Source organism: Anolis carolinensis, chromosome 2, assembly GCF_035594765.1.
Source record: "Anolis carolinensis isolate JA03-04 chromosome 2, rAnoCar3.1.pri, whole genome shotgun sequence".
Taxonomy (NCBI): domain Eukaryota; kingdom Metazoa; phylum Chordata; class Lepidosauria; order Squamata; family Dactyloidae; genus Anolis; species Anolis carolinensis.
This window is the reverse complement of record NC_085842.1, coordinates 269,973,935-269,994,069: the sequence shown is the minus strand read 5'-3', so window position 1 is coordinate 269,994,069 and position 20,135 is coordinate 269,973,935. Positions and strand designations below refer to the sequence as shown.

Genomic DNA, 20,135 nt, shown 5'->3' with positions numbered 1-20,135 from the left:
TTCAAAGCCTGGCTGCTTCCTCCCTGGGGGAATCCTTTGTTGGGAGGTGTTAGCTGGCCCTGATTGTTTCCTTTCTGGAATTTCCAATTTCCCTGTTTTCAGAGTGTTGCTCTTTATTAACTGTCATGGTTTTAGAGATTGTATTGTTCTGTATTATTATACCACAGTAATTATCATATATTATATTTATAATCTTATATTATCTGCTTAGAACTGGATTATATGAGACCTCTTCTACACAGATGTATAAAATACACACTGAACTGGATTATATGGCAGTCTGGGCTAAAAATAATTCAGTTCAAAGCAGATACTATGGATTATGTGCCTTGGCATTCTGGGTTATATAGCTGTGTGGAAGGACCTTGAATCTACACTGCCATATAATCCAGTTCAAATCAGATAATCTGTATTTTATAGGCAGTGTGGATGAGGCCTAAGTGCACTCTGCCTGTCTCCTGGGCACCATTTTGGCTGAGGGAGTTGCTAGGACATGAAGGGGGTAGGGCCTAAAGGCAGTTGGGGCCTAAAGGCAGCAGGACCTACCTTTCTGACTGATAGCCGGGGAGAAAGGCTCTTTCTCATCCTCTGTAATTTGGACTATTTTTCTAGGTTTTTTTATTGAAAGGCATAGATTGAATGACTATGTCTTTTGTGGACAAATTTGGTGTGATTTGGTTCAGTGGTTTTGTTGTTTACTCCATGGGAAAAACGCACATTACATTTACATACATACATACATACATATATATATATGTATAAAAGCTGTGCCCAGCCATGCGTTGCTGTGGCAAAGTATGGTGGTATGGGAAATAAATTATTGAGGAATTGTTGTTGGTAGTTATGGTAAAGTCTAGTCGTGTCTGACTCTGGGTGTTGGTGCTTATCTCCATTTCTAAGCCGAAGAGCTGGCGTTGTGCGTAGACTCGTCCAAGGTCATGTGGCATGACTGCATGGAGCGCCGTTACCTTCCTGCCGGAGCAGTACCTATTGATGTACTCACATTTGCATGTTTTCGAACTTCTGGGTTGGCAGAAGCTGGGGCTGACAGTGAGGGCTCACTCCGCTCCCCCAATTCAAACCTGCGACCTTTCGGTCCCCAAGTTCAGCAGCTCAGCGCCATCAGGGGATATTATTTCCTCAAGCTTATAAATATATTTATTTATTTACAGTATTTATATTCCGCCCTTCTCACCACGAAGGGGACTCAGGGTGGATCACATTACACATAGAAGGCAAACATTCAATGCCTTAACATAGAACAAAGACAAACACGGGGCTCCGAGCTGGCCTCGAACTCATGACCTCTTGGTCAGAGTGATTTGTTGCACTGGCTGCAGCTGGTTACTCAACAGCCTGAGCCACAGCTCCTCCTTTCTGTTTGGGTTTTTTTTGTCTGTCTGTTAGAGGCAAGTATGAATGTTGTAATTAGGCAAAATGATTAGCATGTAATGGCCTTGCAGCTTTAAAGCCTGGCTGTTTCCTCCCTGAGGGGATTTTTTGTTGGGAGGTGTTAGCTGGCCCTGATTGTTTCCTGTCTGGAATTCCCTTGTTTTGAGAGTGCTGTTCTTTGCGATATTTTATGTGGTTCTACTGTTTGTGGCCCTCAGAAAACAGAGGATTTGCCAGACTTTGGTGATGAGAATACTTTGTTGGGAGGTGTTAGCTGGCCCTTACTAAGCCTCTGCAGAGGAGCGGTCCTCTGCCGCCGCCGAGGTTGCTGGTGGTGATGGGCAGAGAGGGAGGCTCCATGCCCGCCAGTGGGACAGGTCAGAGTAGAGCCCCACGGCACCCTTCCTGGGCGGGGAGAGAAGGAGCCAGGAGAGGCACCTGGAAGGCTTGAGGCTATGTCGGGCCTGCGTGACGCCCTGCAGGCCTGGTGCTGCCGCCAGTGCAAGCAGCCGGCTCTAGGGGCAGCCTCTTCGGCAAGCACTTGCTCCTGTGAGAGGGCTGAAAAAGAAGGATTCGAAAGGGAAAGGAGTAGGAAAAGGGCAGCCCTAGCTAGAGACTGTGGCCAAGTTTCGTTCTTTTAAGGTGTTTTGGACTCCAGCTCCTGGAATCCTTCATCACTGGACTGAGCACCAGAGGCTTCTTGGAGTTGACGTCCTTTAGTGTTTGGGGAAACACTACTAAGAGCAGGCATGAGCAAACTTGGCTGGCCCGGTGGGGGGAAAAGTTGGGGTGAAACCGCGTGGTCCGCTTGGCGAGTTTTTGTTGGTGTACGGTGGTTTGGGGCTGTTCGCCAAGATGGTGGTGGCGTCAGCAGCGGGAAAAGGGGTGTGCGCAGGAGCAGCCGCTGAGGGGTAAGGGTTGTTCTGTCCGTGCGCGGGCTCGTTTTTGCGCAGGCGCAGATGGTTTGTTGCCTTTTGGGGGGGTTTAGCCCCCTTTTAGGTTCCTGCTATGTTGTTTTGTTGTATGAACCTAGCGGCAAGGCCACTGGATTGTGCTGTCAAGTTTAGTGTTTCTGGGATGTGTAGTTTTGTTGTCTTGTCCTAGGCCGAAATTCCATTACCCTATATAGATAGATAGATAGATAGATAGATAGATAGATAGATAGATAGATAGATTAAGTATACAAAAGAGGACATTACTCTACACCAAGCCTTTCTGACACAAATAATTTGGAACAGTCTTCTGTTCCCCATGTCTTTCTGGTGCTATTTGTACCAGGTCTGAAGAAGCAATACTGCCAGCTCTGCTCCAGGAATGATCCCCAAGTAAGGACAGACTATCATGTACAAATATTTAAGACATTTTCTGCTGTTGGGCATCAGGTGAACAAAATCTAGTGTACTACCCCAATATCTAGACCAGGGGTCCCCAAACTAAAGCCCGGGGGTCACATGCAGCCCATCGAAGCCTTTTATCTGGCCCCCACGGAGGCAGTGGCTCCCTCCTCCTCCACTGAGGAAGGCGCGTGCAGCCCACTCCTCCCTCGCCTGGTGCACGCCATCCAAAGCTTTGCTTGTTTATAATGGTATTTTAATTATTTTATTAATAATTAATTATTAAGGGGTGCTTTGCTAGTGCTTTTGATGCACAAACGCAGGAGGGGGTTGGACTAAATAGCCCAAGGAGTCTCTTCCAACCCTCTTTATTATTATTATTATTATTGACACAAAGACACAGTATAACACAGCAAATGAGATATATATGACGGATTTCATATCACAAAAACACAAGTTGAACATTTCCCAAGCGTTTCGGACTATGTGATGTATTATTATTATTATTATTATTATTATTATTATTATTATTCACAACATTGAGGCTGGGTGACCATCTGTCAGGAGTGCTTTGCTTGTGCTTTTGGTGCACAAAGGTAGAAGGGGATTGGACTAAATGGCCCAAGGGGTTTCTTCCAACCCTCTTTATTATTTTTATTATGATTATGATTATTATTAACATTGAGGCTGTATTAGTTTCGGTTTGTTTTTTTCACTTCAAAATGAGAGATGTGCAGTGTGCATAGGAATTTGCTTATAGTTTGTTTTTTTCAACTATAGTCTGACCCTCCAACAGTCTGAGGGACTGTGAACTGGCCCCCTGTTTAAAAAGTTTGGGGACCCCTAATCTAGACAGTTACATGTTGATGTTAATTGGTTTTTTGAGATCAGAAAAATACTAACAGGATATGGTACCAACAATAATAGAATAATAGAATCATAGAGTTGGAAGATACTTCATGGGCCATCCAGTACAACCCCCTCCCAAGAAGCGGCAAAATCACATTCAAAGTACCCCCGACAGATGGCCATCCAGCCTCTGCTTAAAAGCCTCCAAAGAAGGAGCTTCCACCACAGGTGGAGAGAGTTCCACTGCTGAACAGCTCTCACAGTGAGGAAATTCTTCCTGATGTTCAGGTGAAATCTCCCTTCCTGTAGTTTGAAGCCATTGTTCCGCGTCCTAGTTTCCAGGGCAGCAGAAAACAAGCTTGCTCCCTCCTCCCTATGACTTCCCCTCACATATTTGTACATGGCTATCATGTATCCTCTCAGACTTCTCTTCTGCAGTCTAAACATGCCCAGTTCTTGAAGCCGCTCCTCATAGGGCTTGTTCTCCAGACCTTTGATCATTTTAGTCACCCTCCTCTGGACACCTTCCAGCTTGTCAACATCTCCCTTCAACTGTGGTGGCCAGAATTGGACACAGTATTCCAGGTGTGGTCTGACCAAGGCAGAATAGAGGGGTAGCTTGACTTCCCTGGATCTAGACACTATACTCCTATTGATGCAGGCCAAAATCCCGTTGGCTTTTTTAGCTGCCGCATCACATTGTTGGCTCATGTTTAACTTGTTGTCCCAAGATCTTTTTCACACATACTGTTTTTGAGCCAGGCGTCCCCCATTCTGTATCTTTGCATTCAATTTTTTCTGCCGAAGTAAAGTATCTTGCATTTGTCCCCGCTGAACTTCATTTTGTTAGTTTCGGCCCATCTCTCTAGTCTGTTAAGATCGTTTTGAATTCTGCTCCTGTCTTCTGGAGTGTTAGCTATCCCTTCCAGTTTGGTGTCATCTGCAAACTTGATGATCGTGCCTTCTAACCCTTTGTCTAAGTTGTTAATAAAGATGTTGAACAGAACCGGGCCCAGGATGGAACCCTGCGGCACTCCACTTGTCACTTCTTTCCAAGATGAAGACACATTGGTGAGCATCCTTTGGGTCCATTCACTTAACCACCTAACCGTAGTTTTGTCTAGCCCACATTTTACTAGTTTGTTTGCCAGAAGGTCGTGGAGGACTTTGTCGAAGGCCTTGCTGAAACGGCGTTCCCTGTATCGACCCAACTTGTAACTCTATCGAAAAAAGAGATCAGATTAGTCTGGCATGACTTGTTTTTGGTAAATCTGTGTTGACTATTAGCAGTGACTGCATTTGTTTCTAAGTGTTCGCAGACCACTTCCTTAATGATCCTTTCCAGAATTTTGCCTGGTATCAATGTGAGGCTGACCGGACGGTAATTGTTTGGGACGTTCTTTTTTCCCTTCTTGAAGATAGGGACCACATTCGCCCTCCTCCAATCTTCTGGGATTTCTCCCGTTCTCCAAGAATTCGCGAAGATGGTTGCCAATGGTTCTGAAATAACTTCAGCTAGCTCCTTCAATACTCTTGGATGTAGCTGATCTGGCCCTGGGGACTTGAATTCATTTAGAGCGGCCAGGTGTTCCTGTACAACTTGCTTCCTTATTTGGGGTTGGATTTCCCCTAATCCTTCATCCATTTCATGTTGCTGAGGTTGAAGATGGCTTTCTTTTTGTGAGAAGACCAAGGCAATGAAGGCATTAAGCAGTTCTGCCTTTTCCCTGTCCCCTGTCGCCATCATCCCATCTTCTCCTCGCAGAGGCCCTATCGCCTCCTTGTTTTCCTTTTTCACCAATGTAAGCAAAAAAGCCTTTTTTGTTGTTGTTTTTAATGTCCCTGGCAAGCCTGAGCTCATTTTGTGCTTTAGCCTTGCGAACCGTTTCCCTACAGGAGTTGGCTATACATTTGAATTCTTCTTTGGTGATTTCGCCTCCTTTCCACTTCTTGTGCAAGTCTCTTTTGAGTCTTAGGCCGGTTAGAAGTACTCTGGACATCCATGCTGGCTTCTTCACACTTGTCATATTTTTTTTCTTCGTTGGCACTGTTTGCATTTGCGCCTCGAGTATTTCATTTAAAAAAACCTCCCATACATCTTAAATCCCTTGTCTTTTAAATATTGGTGTCCATGGAATTCTGCTCAGTATTTCCTTCAACATTGTAGGCACAAAGCTGATTAATAAGGCAGCTGAATTGCTTTTCAATATATTTTGCATAAACTTTCTGTAAAGTACACTTTGCAGCAAATACAACTGTATATTTTGAACCACTCTTGCAACATGTTTTTGAGACAAAGTTTTCATTCACATATGCTGAAATCAATCTGTTAAATGACTTTTGCCATCTGATTCAATTTCACAAAGTTATACATTTAACATCTTAAATACACTGAGAAATAATATAATAAAAAAAACTGAAGGCCCACTGATTGCCCTATGTAAAACCTTACATTAGACTGAAAACTCCACAACAGTTTTCTGTTGCTAATTATTTTCCAATACGTTTCAAAAGTTCTCCAAACAAATGCCTATGTTGTCAGAAGACCTACAGGAAAGATAGTAGTATTCAAATCAAGCTGAATTTTTATGAAGTCTGATTTGTTAGAAAGTTGCTTATATATGTCAGCCATATATATTCAAAAAGGCTGAAAAGCTTGACCTAGTACTTTATATTCACCTATACACTAAATTTCTATGCCTATTTAGCTCTTAATAGAGCTATTCTTAAGAAAATTGTGTGTCCACTACAGCACTATGCTCCAGAAACCCAACTTAGACGTACTGTATACCTATTGAGAGTTTACAAGCATGTTATAGTAGAGGAAATTAGTAAATCTGACCAACCGTTGGGGGAAAAAGAAGAGAAACATTTTAACATTTTCTTCAGTAAGTAATCCACCCTTAATAGTACTGATCAGTGTAACCCAAATTTTAAGAATAATTTTTTATTATTTTAAATTAGCATTTGCATTAAATTTATCAGAAAAAGAAAAGACTCCAACAGATCACATTTAGAAGAAAATTAACATACAATTATGTTTGTGAGGTAGGGAAGGAGCTGGACAAATATGCTGGCATTTTCTATTTTAATACATGACAGCAAGTACTTACTAATTTGTTTTCCTGCATGTATATTCTTTGTAACTTCAGGCAGCCTTTAGCTATAATGATCATTCCTTCATCTGAGATCTTGTAACATTGCCCAAAATGAATATCTTTCAGTTCTCGACACTCTGAGCCCAGCTGCAAATGAAGTTAACACACGCATAAATATAACCACTTAGTAATATATACTTGCCCTTAAACTTCACAATATATACACAGGTATTACAATGCTACAGAATTAATTTCAATGTGAACTATTAAGCTGGTGACAATATTATATTGCCCTCAAAATAAAAAATCAAATGAAATTTTATATATGTCAACAGTTCAAGACAGTTACAATGCAAGCTAACTGCTGTCCCTAATTTGTTGTCTGCCACTGTAAATAAATAATACTTATTAACATGTAGAAAATATCCAATTCTAGTTGCCACCTCCAACTGATAAATAAAACTTGCATCTAGAAAAAGAAACACAGAAATGGTAAGGATTTACCAATTTAATTCAAATATTTCAAAGCCACTTTCAAGAACGACCCAAGTTAGATCTCAGAATGTGGAAAGGATTATATGAATGAAGGCAGCCCTTTAAAACCCTGAACTACTTTAACTGTCATGGCTACAAATCCATGGATTTGTAATATGGTCTATACTTAAGAGTTTTCCTGTACATTCTTCGTACCGCATGAAACTACAAATTCTAAAATCCCATAAGATGGAACCATGGCAGTTAAAGTGGCATAAAGTGTAGCATGGATACACCTCAGACTAAGTCCAGGAGTTGGCACTGGGTCAAGAAAATACAATGCTAATCACCACCACTGACAAAAAAACTGAAATTATGTTTAGATTTCCTAGCTACAACAAGCATAGCAGCATGTCATATTTTGCAAAAGCTGTATCTTCCAGACCTCTCTCAAAAATAGGCCTGTACAACCTGTGCCCCTCCAGATGTTATGGACTTCAGCTCCCAGAATTCCTGCTCACTGAAAAGCTAGCTATGACTTCTGGGAGTTGGGAGTTCCAAACACCAGGGGGGCAACAGGTAGTGCAAGCCTGCTCAAAAGTACCCTCGTGTGACATGAACTGCAGTAGAAGAAAATCAGTACTCAACCTGAGCAATATGGGACTGACAAGGCAATAGGGGATATAGAATCATAAAATCATATAGTTGGAAGAGACCTCATGGGCCATCCAGTTCAACCCCCTGCCAAGGAGCAGGAAAATCACATTCAAAGAAGCCTCGACAGATGGCCATTCAGCCTCTGCTTAAAAGCCTCCAAAGAAAGAGCCTCCACCACACTGCTGAAGAGCAGTTAGGAAGTTCTTCCTAATGTTCAGGTGGAATCTCCTTTCCTGTAGTTTGGAGCCACTGTTCCACGTCCTTGTCTCCAAGGCAGCAGAAAACAAGCTTGCTCTCTCCTCCCTATGACTTCCCCTCACATATTTATTCATGGCTACATGTCTCCTCTCAGCCTTCTTATGCAATCCAAAATAGGTAAAGAAGTAAACAAGGAATACCTGGCTACTCTAAACGAATTCAATTCTCCAGGGCCAAATGAACTATATCCAAGGGTATTGAACTAGCAGAAGTAATTTTAGAACCACTGGCAATAATCGTTGAGAATTCTTGGAGAACAGAAGTCCCAGGAGACTAGAGAAGGGAAAATGTTGGCCCTATCTTCAAGAAAGAAAGGAAGGAAGGAAGAAAGAAAGAAAGATCCATATAATTACTGTCCAGTCAGTCTGACATCAATTCCAGAAAAGATTCTAGAGTAGCTAATTAAGAAGGCAGTCTGTAATCATTTAGAAAAGAATGCTGTGATCACAAGCTTGGTAGATGCAGGAAACACTGTGGATGCAATATATCTTGATTTCAAAAAGGCCTTTGACAAGGTCAATGTGGGATTTGTAATTGGTTAAGTGACCAAACCCAAAGGGTTCTCACCAATGCTTCATCTTCATCCTGGAAAGAAGTGACCAGTGCAGTGCCACACGGTTCAGTCCTGAGCCCAGTGCTGTTCAACATCTTTATTAATAACTTGGATGACGCTTTAGAGTGTGTGCTTATCAAGTTTGCAGATGACACCAAATTAGGAGGTGTAGGTAATACTCCAGAAGACAGTATCAGAATTCAAACTACCTTAACATATTAGAGAGTTGGGTCAAAACTAACAACATGAATTCCAACAAGGAGAATTGTGAGACAATACACTTAGGCAGAAAAAATGAAATGCAAAGATACAGGATGGGTGATGTCTGGCACGACAACAGTACATGTGAAAAAGATATTGGGAGTCTTCGTGGACAACAAGTTAAACATAAACAATGTGATTCAGTAGCTTAAAAAGCCAATGGGGTTTTGGGCTACATCAAAAGGAGTATAGTGACTAGATCAAGGGAAGTCATGGTGCCTCTCTATTCTGCACAATTCAAGAGATACTGACAAGCTGGAACGTGTTTAGAAGATGGCAACTAAAATGATCAAAGGTCTGGAGACCATGTCCTTTAAGGAGCTTCTTAAAGAGCTGGGTCTGTTTAGCCTGCAAAAGAAAAGGTTGAGAGGATACATGATTGCCATGTTTAAATATTTGAAAGGATGTCATAAGGAAGAGGGAGCAGGCTTGTTTTCTGCTGCCCTGGAGACTAGAACAATGGGTTCAAATTACAGAAAAGGAGATTTAACTTGAACATTAGGAAGAACATCCTGACTGTAAGAGCTGTTCAACCGTGGAACTCACTCCTTCAGAGTGTGGTGGAAGTTTCTTCTTTGCAGGCTTTTAAACAGAGGCTGGATAGCCATCTGCCAGGTGGACTTTGATCGGCTTTTCATGCTTGGCAGGAGGTTGGACTGGTCCATGTGGTCTCTTCCAACTTTAAGATTCTATTATTCTAGTCCAGTCTGGAACTAAAAAGAGCATTGGCAATTGTAGCCAAGTTCAACTGCTTCAGATAGGACTATTGCTGCCATAGACAGCTACCGTAACAATGCAGTCACAAACACTGTTATTACCTCTGCTTTCTAAGAAAGCAAAAAGTCCAGAACACCTTCAAGCTGTACACCTGGTCCTTTCAAAGGAAGTGAAATACCATTCAAGGCAAGGTGTATACAACTCTCTAGATCAAGGGGCTTTCCAACCCAAAGCCTCCGTCTTTCCAGCCATGTGCTAATTTAAATAAAGATGATTGATAGTGTAAGTTTAAATAACCCAGAGTAAACTCTGATTTGGATAACTGATTTAAATATTTTACAATAGTACAAAATTAATCACTGAACTATGTTACTGCATAACTTGACAGAGTAATTTCAACAAATAGGTATCTTTTGACTAATTTAAAATAGTAATACATAATAATTCAAGTTGTGAATGCTGCATGAATGCATTAGGAATTATAATACACTCATACAAATTTAACAGCATTTCAGCCTAAATCCAATTGTTAGTTCCAACTAAAACAACCCCACTGAATCAGTGGAAATGTGTTAAGTCAACACTTACATTCCATTGATACAGTGATCCAGATGGGATTAATAATAGATTAAGAACATAGTTTATCAAAGTAAAACTTAACTGTTTCACAGTTATTATTCTATCCCAGGTTTCCTCAATTTGGGATTCAAAGCGGCTTACAGCACATTAAAAACATTACATATTCACAATTTACAAAATTTGGAACCAGGTTAAACAATGAAAACATTAAAAGCCAAACTAAAAAGCATCTATCCATAGCCATTAAAACATATATGCTGCTGGTGACTCCCTTTAAAACATATGCAAGATTCACATACATCCAGGTGCTTTATCTAAGTAATATAGTTGGGACAACCCATCAAGGGAGCTGAGAGGACAGAGAAACAGATGGTGGTGGGTCCTGAATTGGAAATCAAAAGACAGAATTCAAACTGCTGAGCCACCATACTATTATGCATCCATTCCTTTGTAAATAATTAGTTTTTATACTTTGAAGTTGACATGTTCTTGGAACACAGAACTTACACAGGAAAAAGCAGCATAACCAGTAGAACCCTACTGAGGAAATTGTTCTGTCACCACAAAAAACAGCCCTCTCACATTTTTGCCTTGTCAGGGAGTGAGATGCTGTCATGCACAGGGCCATAATATCTCTGCACAATTGGGAATGGGCCCAGAGCACAAAGAATGCAAGTTGTTTTTTAATATGCCACTAGAACAAAAACGGAAAACAATTTTTCAGGTGGTAAAAAAATGGGGTTTGTACAGAGCACAACTATCAATGTTAGAAGAGTTATTTATAAAAACCTAAACACTAGCATCACTTTATACACTAAAATAGTTTTCGCTACTCATTGCAAAAGAGCACTACATAGTATTACTCATTAATGGTTGGTTAGTTTTCCCCTGGCATTAAGCCTAGTCGTGTTTGATTCTGGGGGTTGGTGCTTATCTCCATTTCTAAGCCAAAAAGCCGGTGTTGTCCATAGACCCCTCCAAAGTCATGTGGCTGGCATGACTGCATGGAGCATTGTTACCTTCCCGCCAGACCAGTACCTGTTCATCTACTCACATTTGCACATTTTCAAACTGCTAGATTGGCAGAAGCTGGGGCAAACAGCGGGAGCTCCCCAAATTCGAACCGCTGACCTTTCGGTTGGCAAATTCAGCAGCTCAGCGGTTTAACCTGCTGCGCCACCATTAATAACATGCTGCTAATGCAGTACTTTTAAATTTCTTTAAAATGCCCTTTAAGAAAAAGTGTCCCACATTTATCAAAAACAATGAAAACAATGTGTTAATGTAAACATTAAAATATAACAAGGTAATACCGCATTTCCCTTGAAAATAACTCACTGCAGGTGATGTTACTTTCTAATAGTAATTCATAGTATGCAAAGCTTTTAATAGAGATCTCTGAGTTCTTGAGAAACAGAAAACTTTTGTTTCTGCACAAATATATTTTTTATTTAACACTAACATTCCAGTCCTGTAAGTGTTTATTCAGGAGTTGTCAGAATTAGTGTGGACGATGATGATGAAGAGCCTCTCGGACTGGCATCTGAGTCTGCAGCAGAGTTGGAGCAACAACCTGATCCTGGAAATACTATCTCTGCAGAGGTGATTCAGGAGCCTCAAGAAACTAAAGAGGATGAGTCGGGGCAGTGGAAGAGCCGGAGTTAAGCACCTCAGCTCAGCTGTAGTTGAGAACTGAGGGCACTCAGTTGAGAAGAACTAATGAGTTGGCTCTGCAAAGAGCCAACAGGTGAGAGCACTTGGAAAAGTGGCATAAAGAGCTGAAGGCTGGTCTGGTTCTGTACTGGGAGAGCCTTTTGTTGAACTGCACAGCTAGGATCCCTGCTGATGAACTCTTGCATTGAACCTTGACTCTTGTTGGATTTGACCATGCTTTGGAAGAGTTGGAATTTGTTGATACTGTTTGGCTTGAACCATGGACTGAACTCTGACTATTCCTGTACTTTACATCTGCTGAATTGATTAATGTGTATAACCCTAGACTAACTGACATTGTTACTGGTGAGCGGTTGTGTTGGCAGGGATTCCCTGTATATGTTCCTGACAGGAGTCCCATTCAATTTTGTAGGGCTTTCCTTCAAATTAACATGCAAATTACAACCTGTAAACATCTTCCTGGCATTAAATTCCATTCTACACAACAGAGCATATTGTAACCAGACATGCACAGCATTGCAGTGTACATGATAAGAACAATATACACTCAAAAGATTTCTTTCAAACCTTTCACCAAGCTTACCTGCTTAAGTCCTTCATCTGTAAGCCGATCTTGGTTACCCACATGTACTTTCTGTAGTTGAGGACACTGTGAGGCCACTGCAATTATAGATGTATCAGAAAGCTGTTTACACCGATAGGCTGTATACCTTAGCAGTCCAGGGCATTTAGATGCTAGCACACATACTCCAGTATCTGATACATTACGGCAATCTGAAATATTGATTTCAGTTATATTCTGACTCCGTGATGCAATTCTTTCAAGCAACTCATCAGTAACCTGTCAAATAAAATTCAATAAGCAAAATTAATTTTCATAACTGTTTCACAATTCTTTTATAAAACTGCACAGATAAAACCAGATGGAAGTATCAATGAGTTCCACAATATATACCTGACACTCATGTGAGCAGCATCCACCCACACAAACCTACGTTTCTCTGCAACTTAAATTTAAAAAATCTGCAGCTGCTAACAATCCCAACTGCAGTATTATTCCAGCACAACAAATAAAGAATGAGACTACAATCTTCTGGATCCACCTCAATTCCCATCTGACTCTATACCACCTCTGACATTCTCTCAAATCTCCACTCTGTATTGTAGCATTTATGAGGAGCCACAAACCTGGCCATGGTACAAAGGAATAACTGTTCGTTTGCACTAGAAATAATATTATTCTAGATAATAAGTGATCAATATTCACATAATCATGTTCTATGTATCTTTAGTCTGTTAAGTGTTTTAAGGATATTATCATACTGTCTATCATTCGATAAATATATTAATCTAGAAGGGTTGTAGCTAAAGTTGTTAACATTGGTGAAAAGTGTTTTTGAAAAAAGATCAGAGCTATCAAGTCAAGGAAAGGCTTCTTCTTTATCCAATGACTGAAACACACCATAGAAGTATTAATACAGTTGAGTCTCACTTATCCAACATTCTGGATTATCCAACGTATTTTTGTAGTCAGTGTTTTCAATACATCGTGATATTTTGGTGCTAAACTCGTAAATACAGTAATTATTACATAGCATTACTGCGTATTGAACTACTTTTTCTGTCAAATTTGTTGTATAGCATGATGTTTTGGTGCTTACTTTGTAAAATCATAACCTAATTTAATGCTTAATAGGCTTTTCCTTAATCCCTCCTTATTATCCAACATATTCGCTTATCCAACATTCTGCTGGCCCGTTTATGCTGGATAAGTGAGACTCTACTGTATTCATATACTAACCTTTTCCCCTCAAAAAGCCATCCCAGTAGTTTTAAAAAATCTTACAATAGAACAATGATTAATTACAATTATTAAATCCTATAAAATGTATTATACAACAATACAGTTGGCCTTCTACATTTGACCCACTCCAAAATTTTAAAAAACCAGTATTATACGTTTTCCCAAAACATGCACGCTACAGACTTCTGTAAACAGCACCTGCCTGTCATTAACTTTCCCATCCTCCAACTAGGATTCCACAGCCACCTCCCTTCAATCTCCTTTCCTTCAAACAGAACCATCCAGATTTTAAACCCCTTTCCAAACCATCAATATCCTCACTCCATTCTTCTTCCCCCAATCCACTTTTCCTCAATCCCCTGCCCTTCCAACAGCACGAATCAAACTTGGAGCCCCATATTAAACTCTTTTCTCTTCCTCCCAATCCATATCTTCTCAATCTCAAGGTTGACTGGAACAAGACGGATGAGGATTGCTTCTACAAATGTATTCATTTTTCAATAAACATTCCTTCATACCTGCTGACGACTACTAAGATCCAATTGCTTCCAAAACTGGAAATCTAAACAAAGGTCACGCCAATATTTACAAACCAATGATGCTGAGAGACATCGTTCATTCAGAGATAAGTTGGAAAATATCTATGAAAAGAAAAAAATAGTTAAAGCTAAATTTCTTCAAATTCTTTCAGAAATATGCCATGAAAACACTGTTTTTTTCTGAGCTTTGCTTTTGACAAGACTCTGCACTTCACAAAAATGTATTTAATCTAGCTACATCTCTTTTAACATAAATACCCACAAATAACATGTGTACTAGATGAATGACTGTGACATATACATAAGCAGCATTATGCTGACACAAAGGCCATTCGGTCCACAAAAGTCATGCAGGAAAATACAATCAAAGTACTCCCAACAGATGGTCATCCAGCCTCGACTTAAAAACCTCTTGAGAAGGACCCCCCACACTCCAAGGAAGCATATTCCACTGCTCAACAGCTCTTACTTTCAGGAAGTTCCTCCTAAAATTTAGGTGAAATCGTTTTTCCTGCAATTTGAATCCATTGCTCCGTTGTGTCCTGGTCTCTAGAGCAACAGAAAGCAAACCTGCCCCCTTCTCAATGTGAAATCCTTTCAAATATTTAAACATGTCATTCATGTCCCTTCTCAGCCTCTCCAAGCTAAACAGATCCAGCTCTCAAAGTTGTTCCTCATTCCAAACCTTTGATAATTTTGGCTGTCCTTCTCTGGACACATTCCAGCTTGTCAATATCCTCCTTGAATTGTGTTGCCCAGAACTGGACACAAGGTTATTCCAGGTGAGGTCTAACCAAAGTAAAACAGAGTAGGATTCTGTCTGGTACTGTCCTCTAGGATATTACCTTTCATTCCCAATTTGGTGTCATTTGCAAATTTGATAAGCATGTTTCCTATTCTGTCATCCAACCTACTGATAAAGATGTTGAATAGCACTAGGCTGAGGACAGACCTCTCTGGCACCCCACTGGCCACTTCTCTCCAGGATGAGGACAGGATCACAATTCAAAATAACCCTAAAAGGTTAGAGAGCTAGGCCAAAACTAACAAAATAATTTTAAACAGGGAGAAATGTAATGTACTGTACTTTGGAAATAAAAAATGAAATGCACAGATACAGGATGGGAGAGTATCTGGCTTGAAAACAGTACATGTGAAAAGGATCTAGGTAGATCAAAAGCTGAACTCAAGTCAACAGTGTGATGTGATGGTTTAAAAAGTCAATGTGATTGTAGGCTACATCAATAGGAACATAGTGTCTAGATCAGGCATCCTCAACTTGTGACCCTCCAGCTGTTTGGGCCTCCAACTCCTAGAAGATCTAGCCAGTTTGTTCAATGGTCAGGAATTCTGGGAATTGGAGGCCCAAACAACTGGAGAGCCGGAGTTTGAGGGTGTCTGGTCTAGATCATAGTCCCACTCTCTTCTGCTTTGGCCAGACCTTAAATAGAATAACCTTGGTCCACACCTGGGCTTCCTAAGATCTACAGAGACACTCGCAGGAACACCACAACAAGCGAGAGTCCAAAAGTGGCAGGTTAAAACCCAGAACCTCAATCCATGGCTAATACTGGATGAGAAACTCCCCCGTGGTCACACAGAAGACTGGGCGACTTAGAAGGCGCTGAACAGACTGAGCTCTGGTACCAGGAGATGTAGAGCTAATCTTAAGAAATAGGGCTACAAATTGAAATTCATGACATGCGAGTGTGGAGAGAAGCAGACCACAGACCACTTGCTACAGTGCGGCCTATAGCAATGGAGGATCTTCTCACAGTGACACCAGAGGCACTTCAAGTGGCCAGCTTCTAGTCAAAGGAACTCTAGTATAATGCCAAGTTTTTGACTTTGTTTTGTGTGTGTATTTTAAAATACATTAAACTGTGCCATCAGGTCGCTTCTGACACGATAAATAAATACATTTAAGGACATTGACAAGCTGGAAGGTGTCCAGAGGAAGGCGACCAAAATGATCAAAGGTTTGGGAACCAAGCCTCAGGAGGAATGGTTGAGGGAGCGGAGTACGTTTCGCTTGAGGAAAAGAAGGCTGAGAAGGGACATGAATGACATGTTTAAATATATGAAAAGCTGTCACATCGAGAAGGGAGGCAAACTTGTTTTCTGCAGCTCTGGAGATAAGGACACAATGGAGCAATGGATTCAAAATGCAGGAAAAAAGAATAAAGCATGGGTTTTAAAATCTACCGGGGAGGCCCTCCTCTAGATCCCACTTCCATCTCAAGTGCAGTTGGTGGGGACAAAAGAGAGGGCCTTCTCGGTGGTGGTGACCCGGCTTTGGAAAGCCCTCCTGAGAGAGATAAGGTTAGCCCACACCCTCCAAACCTTCTGCACACAATTAAAGACCTTGCTTTTCTGACAAGACTTCGATGATGTTTAGACTCTCTAATAATACATATGAATCATAGAATCATAGAGTTAAAAGAGACCTCATGGGCCATCCAGTACAACCAAGAAGCAGGAAATCGCATTCAAAGTACCCCAGACAGATGACCATCCAGCCTCTGCTTAAAAGCCTCCAAAGAAGGAGCCTTCACCACACTCCAGGGCAGAGAGTTCCACTGTCGAACAGCTCTCACAATGAGGAAGTTCTTCCTGATGTTCAGGTGAAATCTCCTTTCCTGTAGTTTGAAGCCATTGTTCCACGTCCTAGTCTCCAGGGCAGCCGAAAACAAGCTTGCTCCCTCCTCCCTATGACTTCCCCTCACATATTTGTACATGACTATCATGTCTCCTCTCAGACTTCTCTTCTGCAGGCTAAACATGCCCAGAACTTTAAGCAGCTCCTCATAGGGTTTGTTCTCCAGACCCTTGATCATTTTAGTCGCCCTCCTCTGGGCACATTCCAGCTTGTCAACGTATCTTCCACTGTGGTGCCCAGAATTGGACACAGTATTCCAGGTGTGGTCTGACCAAGGCAGAATAGAGGGAAAGCATGACTTCCCTGGATCTAGACACTAGACTCCTGTTTATGCAGGCCAAAATCCCATTGGCTTTTTTAGCTGCCGCATGACATTGTTGGCTCATGTTTAACGTTGTCCACAAGGACTCCAAGGTCTTTTCCACATGTACTGCAGGACCTTTCACACGTGCTGAGGACCTTTAGATTCTTTATTTGCACTTTACAATTTTTAAATTGAATACTGCTGTTTTATCTACAGCAATTGCTAGTTTTTACTGTTTTCACCGTGGGTACTGTGAATGTATGAAGTTGTGTCTGACTGTTTATTGTTTATGTTTTGTTTTGCACTTGTTGTATTTTGAGTGTTCTGTGAGCTGCCCTGAGTCCCTCTGGGAGATGGTGGCAGGATATAAATAAAGCTCTATTATATTTTATTATTATTCCAGAGAAACATTAAGAACAGTAAGAGCTGCCCAGTGGTTCTCAGCCTATGGGTCCCCAGATGTTTTGGCCTTCAACTCCCAGAAATCCTAACAGCTGGTACACTGGCTGGGATTTCTGGGAGTTATAGGCCGAAAAACCTAGGGACCCACCGGTTGAGAACCACTGTGTGTTGACAGGGGAGTAGGGTGGAGCCTCCTTCTCTGGAGTGCTTTGGTTGTATTTTCCTGACAGAAAGGGATTGGGCGGGGGGGGGGGGGGGTCTCTTCCATCTCTTAAGATTCTCCGAAGTGAAACCACCCCCCGCTTTGACCCACCTTGAGGAGGATGGAGGGCGGCAGCTGGTTGATGTCCGGGGCTGGGCCGGGGGGCTCCCCGCGAGAGCAGCAGTCACCGGGGTTTTCGGGGGGCTCCTCGCAGTCGGGCGGCTCGCGGCGGGGCTCCTGCTGGCGCCGCTCGCCCTTCTTCTTGTCCTCCTCCTCGCCGCTGACCTCGGGCGCCTGGGGCCGGGCCCCTTCCTCGGGCAGCGCCCTCCCGGCCCCATTCTCGCTGGCGGCGGGGTCCCTGGGCTCGGAGGCTGAGGGCAGAGGGCAGGCGTCGGGGCCGGCGGCGATGGCGGCGCAGCGGGGCTGCTTGCGAGGCGGGCAAGCGGGCAGGCCGACGCCTTTGCGCTTGCAGACCATCTCCGGGGCCTGGCCGCTCTCCAGGGCAGGGCCGGGAGCGCCTCGACGCCCGGGAGGCGGCGGCGGCGGGAGGAGGAGGCCGGAGAGCAGCAGGTGGCGGCGGAGGCGGCAGCGGGAGCCGCGCTCTTCCTTCAGCTCCGCCAAGAGGCGCGGGGAGGGGCGCCTGGGCTGCGCCTGCGGGGGCTCCTCGGGGGCACCGTGGACCAGGAAGCAGAGCATGCAAGGCCCGCGGAGGAAACAGCCCCGGCTCCCGCCGCTCAGGGGCCGGCGGCGGAGAAGGCGAAGGCGGCGGCGGCTCTGCTCCGCGCTGCGTCCGGACGGTCCCGTTCCCTCCTTCCGCGAGAGAAAGTGGCCCATAAAGGAATAGGAAGCCCTCTCTCCCGCCGCCGCCTCCCCTCACGACATGGCCGGAGCGCGGGAGGCCCTTAGAGCGCCGCGCAGAACCGGCGAGCGATTCTGGGGCCGGCGACCACAACACAGGCACTTCCGGGATGTCGGCAGAAAGACACGCCTCTTCCGGCGCTCTCAAGCCCCGCCCATGAGCGCGGTTTCTCAACCACCAAAACAAAAAGGCTTCGGGATGCCCTCGCTTCCGGCCTTCTGAGGCCCTTTGCGCCTGCGCAGTGAATCTCAAGCTTCCGTCCGCCAGGTTTGTTTGGACTTCAATTCCCAGAAGCCTCGGCTAGCTTCGCCCACTGTCGGGAATCCTGGGAGTTGAAGTCCCCAATCCTGGAGGATCTACGTTTAGGAAGCATTGACAAAAAAAAGCAGAGGATGCTATCGGAAAACCTCACAGCAACCCAGTGATTCCGGCCATGAAAGCCTTGGACAACACATTGACGTAATACATGGATGCAAACGGGATCGTCCACGCATTCTAATTAATTTCTTTGCATCAGGCATGGGCAAACTTCAGCTCTTCAGGTGGTTTGGACTTCTACTCCCACAATTCCTAACAGCCGGTAAGTCCAAAACACCTGGAGGGCCGAGGTTTGCCCATGCCGGTTCTACATGTTTATTCAAATAGAGGGAGAAACCGTGGCGGTAGTGACAGACTTTGTATTTCAAGGCGCGAAAGTCTGACTCCTCCGTTCTCGAAGGCTTTCATGGCAGGAATCACGGGGGTGCTGTGAGTTTTCCGGGCTGTATGGCCATGTTCCAGAAGCATTCTCTCCTGACGTTTCGCCCACATCTATGGCAGACATCCTCAGAGATTGTGAATTCTGTTAGATACTAGGCAAGTGAGGTTTATATATCTGTGTAAGGTCCAGGGTGGGAGAAAGAAATCTTGTCTGTTGGAGGCAAGTGTGAATGTTGCAATTGGCCACCTTGATTAGCATTTAATGGCCTTGCAGATAGGTACCACCTAAACTGGGTGGTTCTGGATAATGGATACTCCACCACAGACATCAGAAGAGCTGCAAGGTCATGAGAGTAAAGACAAGGATCCACCCAGAGGAAAAGTGTTCTTACCATATATCAAAGGAACCACTGACCACATAGGGAAGCTGCTGTAGAAACACAACCTACAAACTATCTACAGACCCACTAAGAAAATCCAATAAATGCTATGTTCAGCAGAGAACAAGAGGGATCCTCTCACCTCTGCAGGAATCTACCATATAACATGCAGCTGTGGACAAGTCTACATAGGGACCACCAAACACAACATTGCCCAAACGCAAACCAAGGAACATGAAAGGCACTGCTGACTACTTCAACCAGAGAAGTCAGCCATAGCAGACCACCTGATGAACCAACGTGGACACTGCATTTTATTTGAGAATACGGAAATGCTGAACCACTCTAATAACTATCATGTCAGACTGCACAAAGAAGCCATTGTAATCCACAAGCATGTGGTCAATTTAAACAGAAAGGAGGAAAATGAACAAAATCTGG

The 20,135-nt window shown here is 43.2% G+C and overlaps 1 protein-coding gene across 3 annotated transcripts in view; it reads right to left on the bottom strand.

The window, feature by feature from the left end:
- Positions 1–18,757, bottom strand: part of fbxl17 (F-box and leucine rich repeat protein 17) — a 248,234-nt gene extending 229,477 nt beyond the window's left edge. The window contains exons 1-4 of one of the 3 annotated variants that reach the window (XM_062972211.1): positions 17,868–18,757; positions 14,169–14,291; positions 12,430–12,687; positions 6,689–6,820 (exon numbers count right to left, since the gene is read on the bottom strand). In XM_062972211.1, coding sequence (XP_062828281.1) covers positions 6,689–6,820; positions 12,430–12,687; positions 14,169–14,291; positions 17,868–18,590 — 1,236 coding nt within the window. In that variant the 5' untranslated portion in view covers positions 18,591–18,757. The remainder of the gene's footprint in view (positions 1–6,688; positions 6,821–12,429; positions 12,688–14,168; positions 14,292–17,867) is intronic. The other 2 variants (XM_062972209.1, XM_062972210.1) reach the window with 2 other exon arrangements.
- Positions 18,758–20,135: the final 1,378 nt, after the last annotated feature.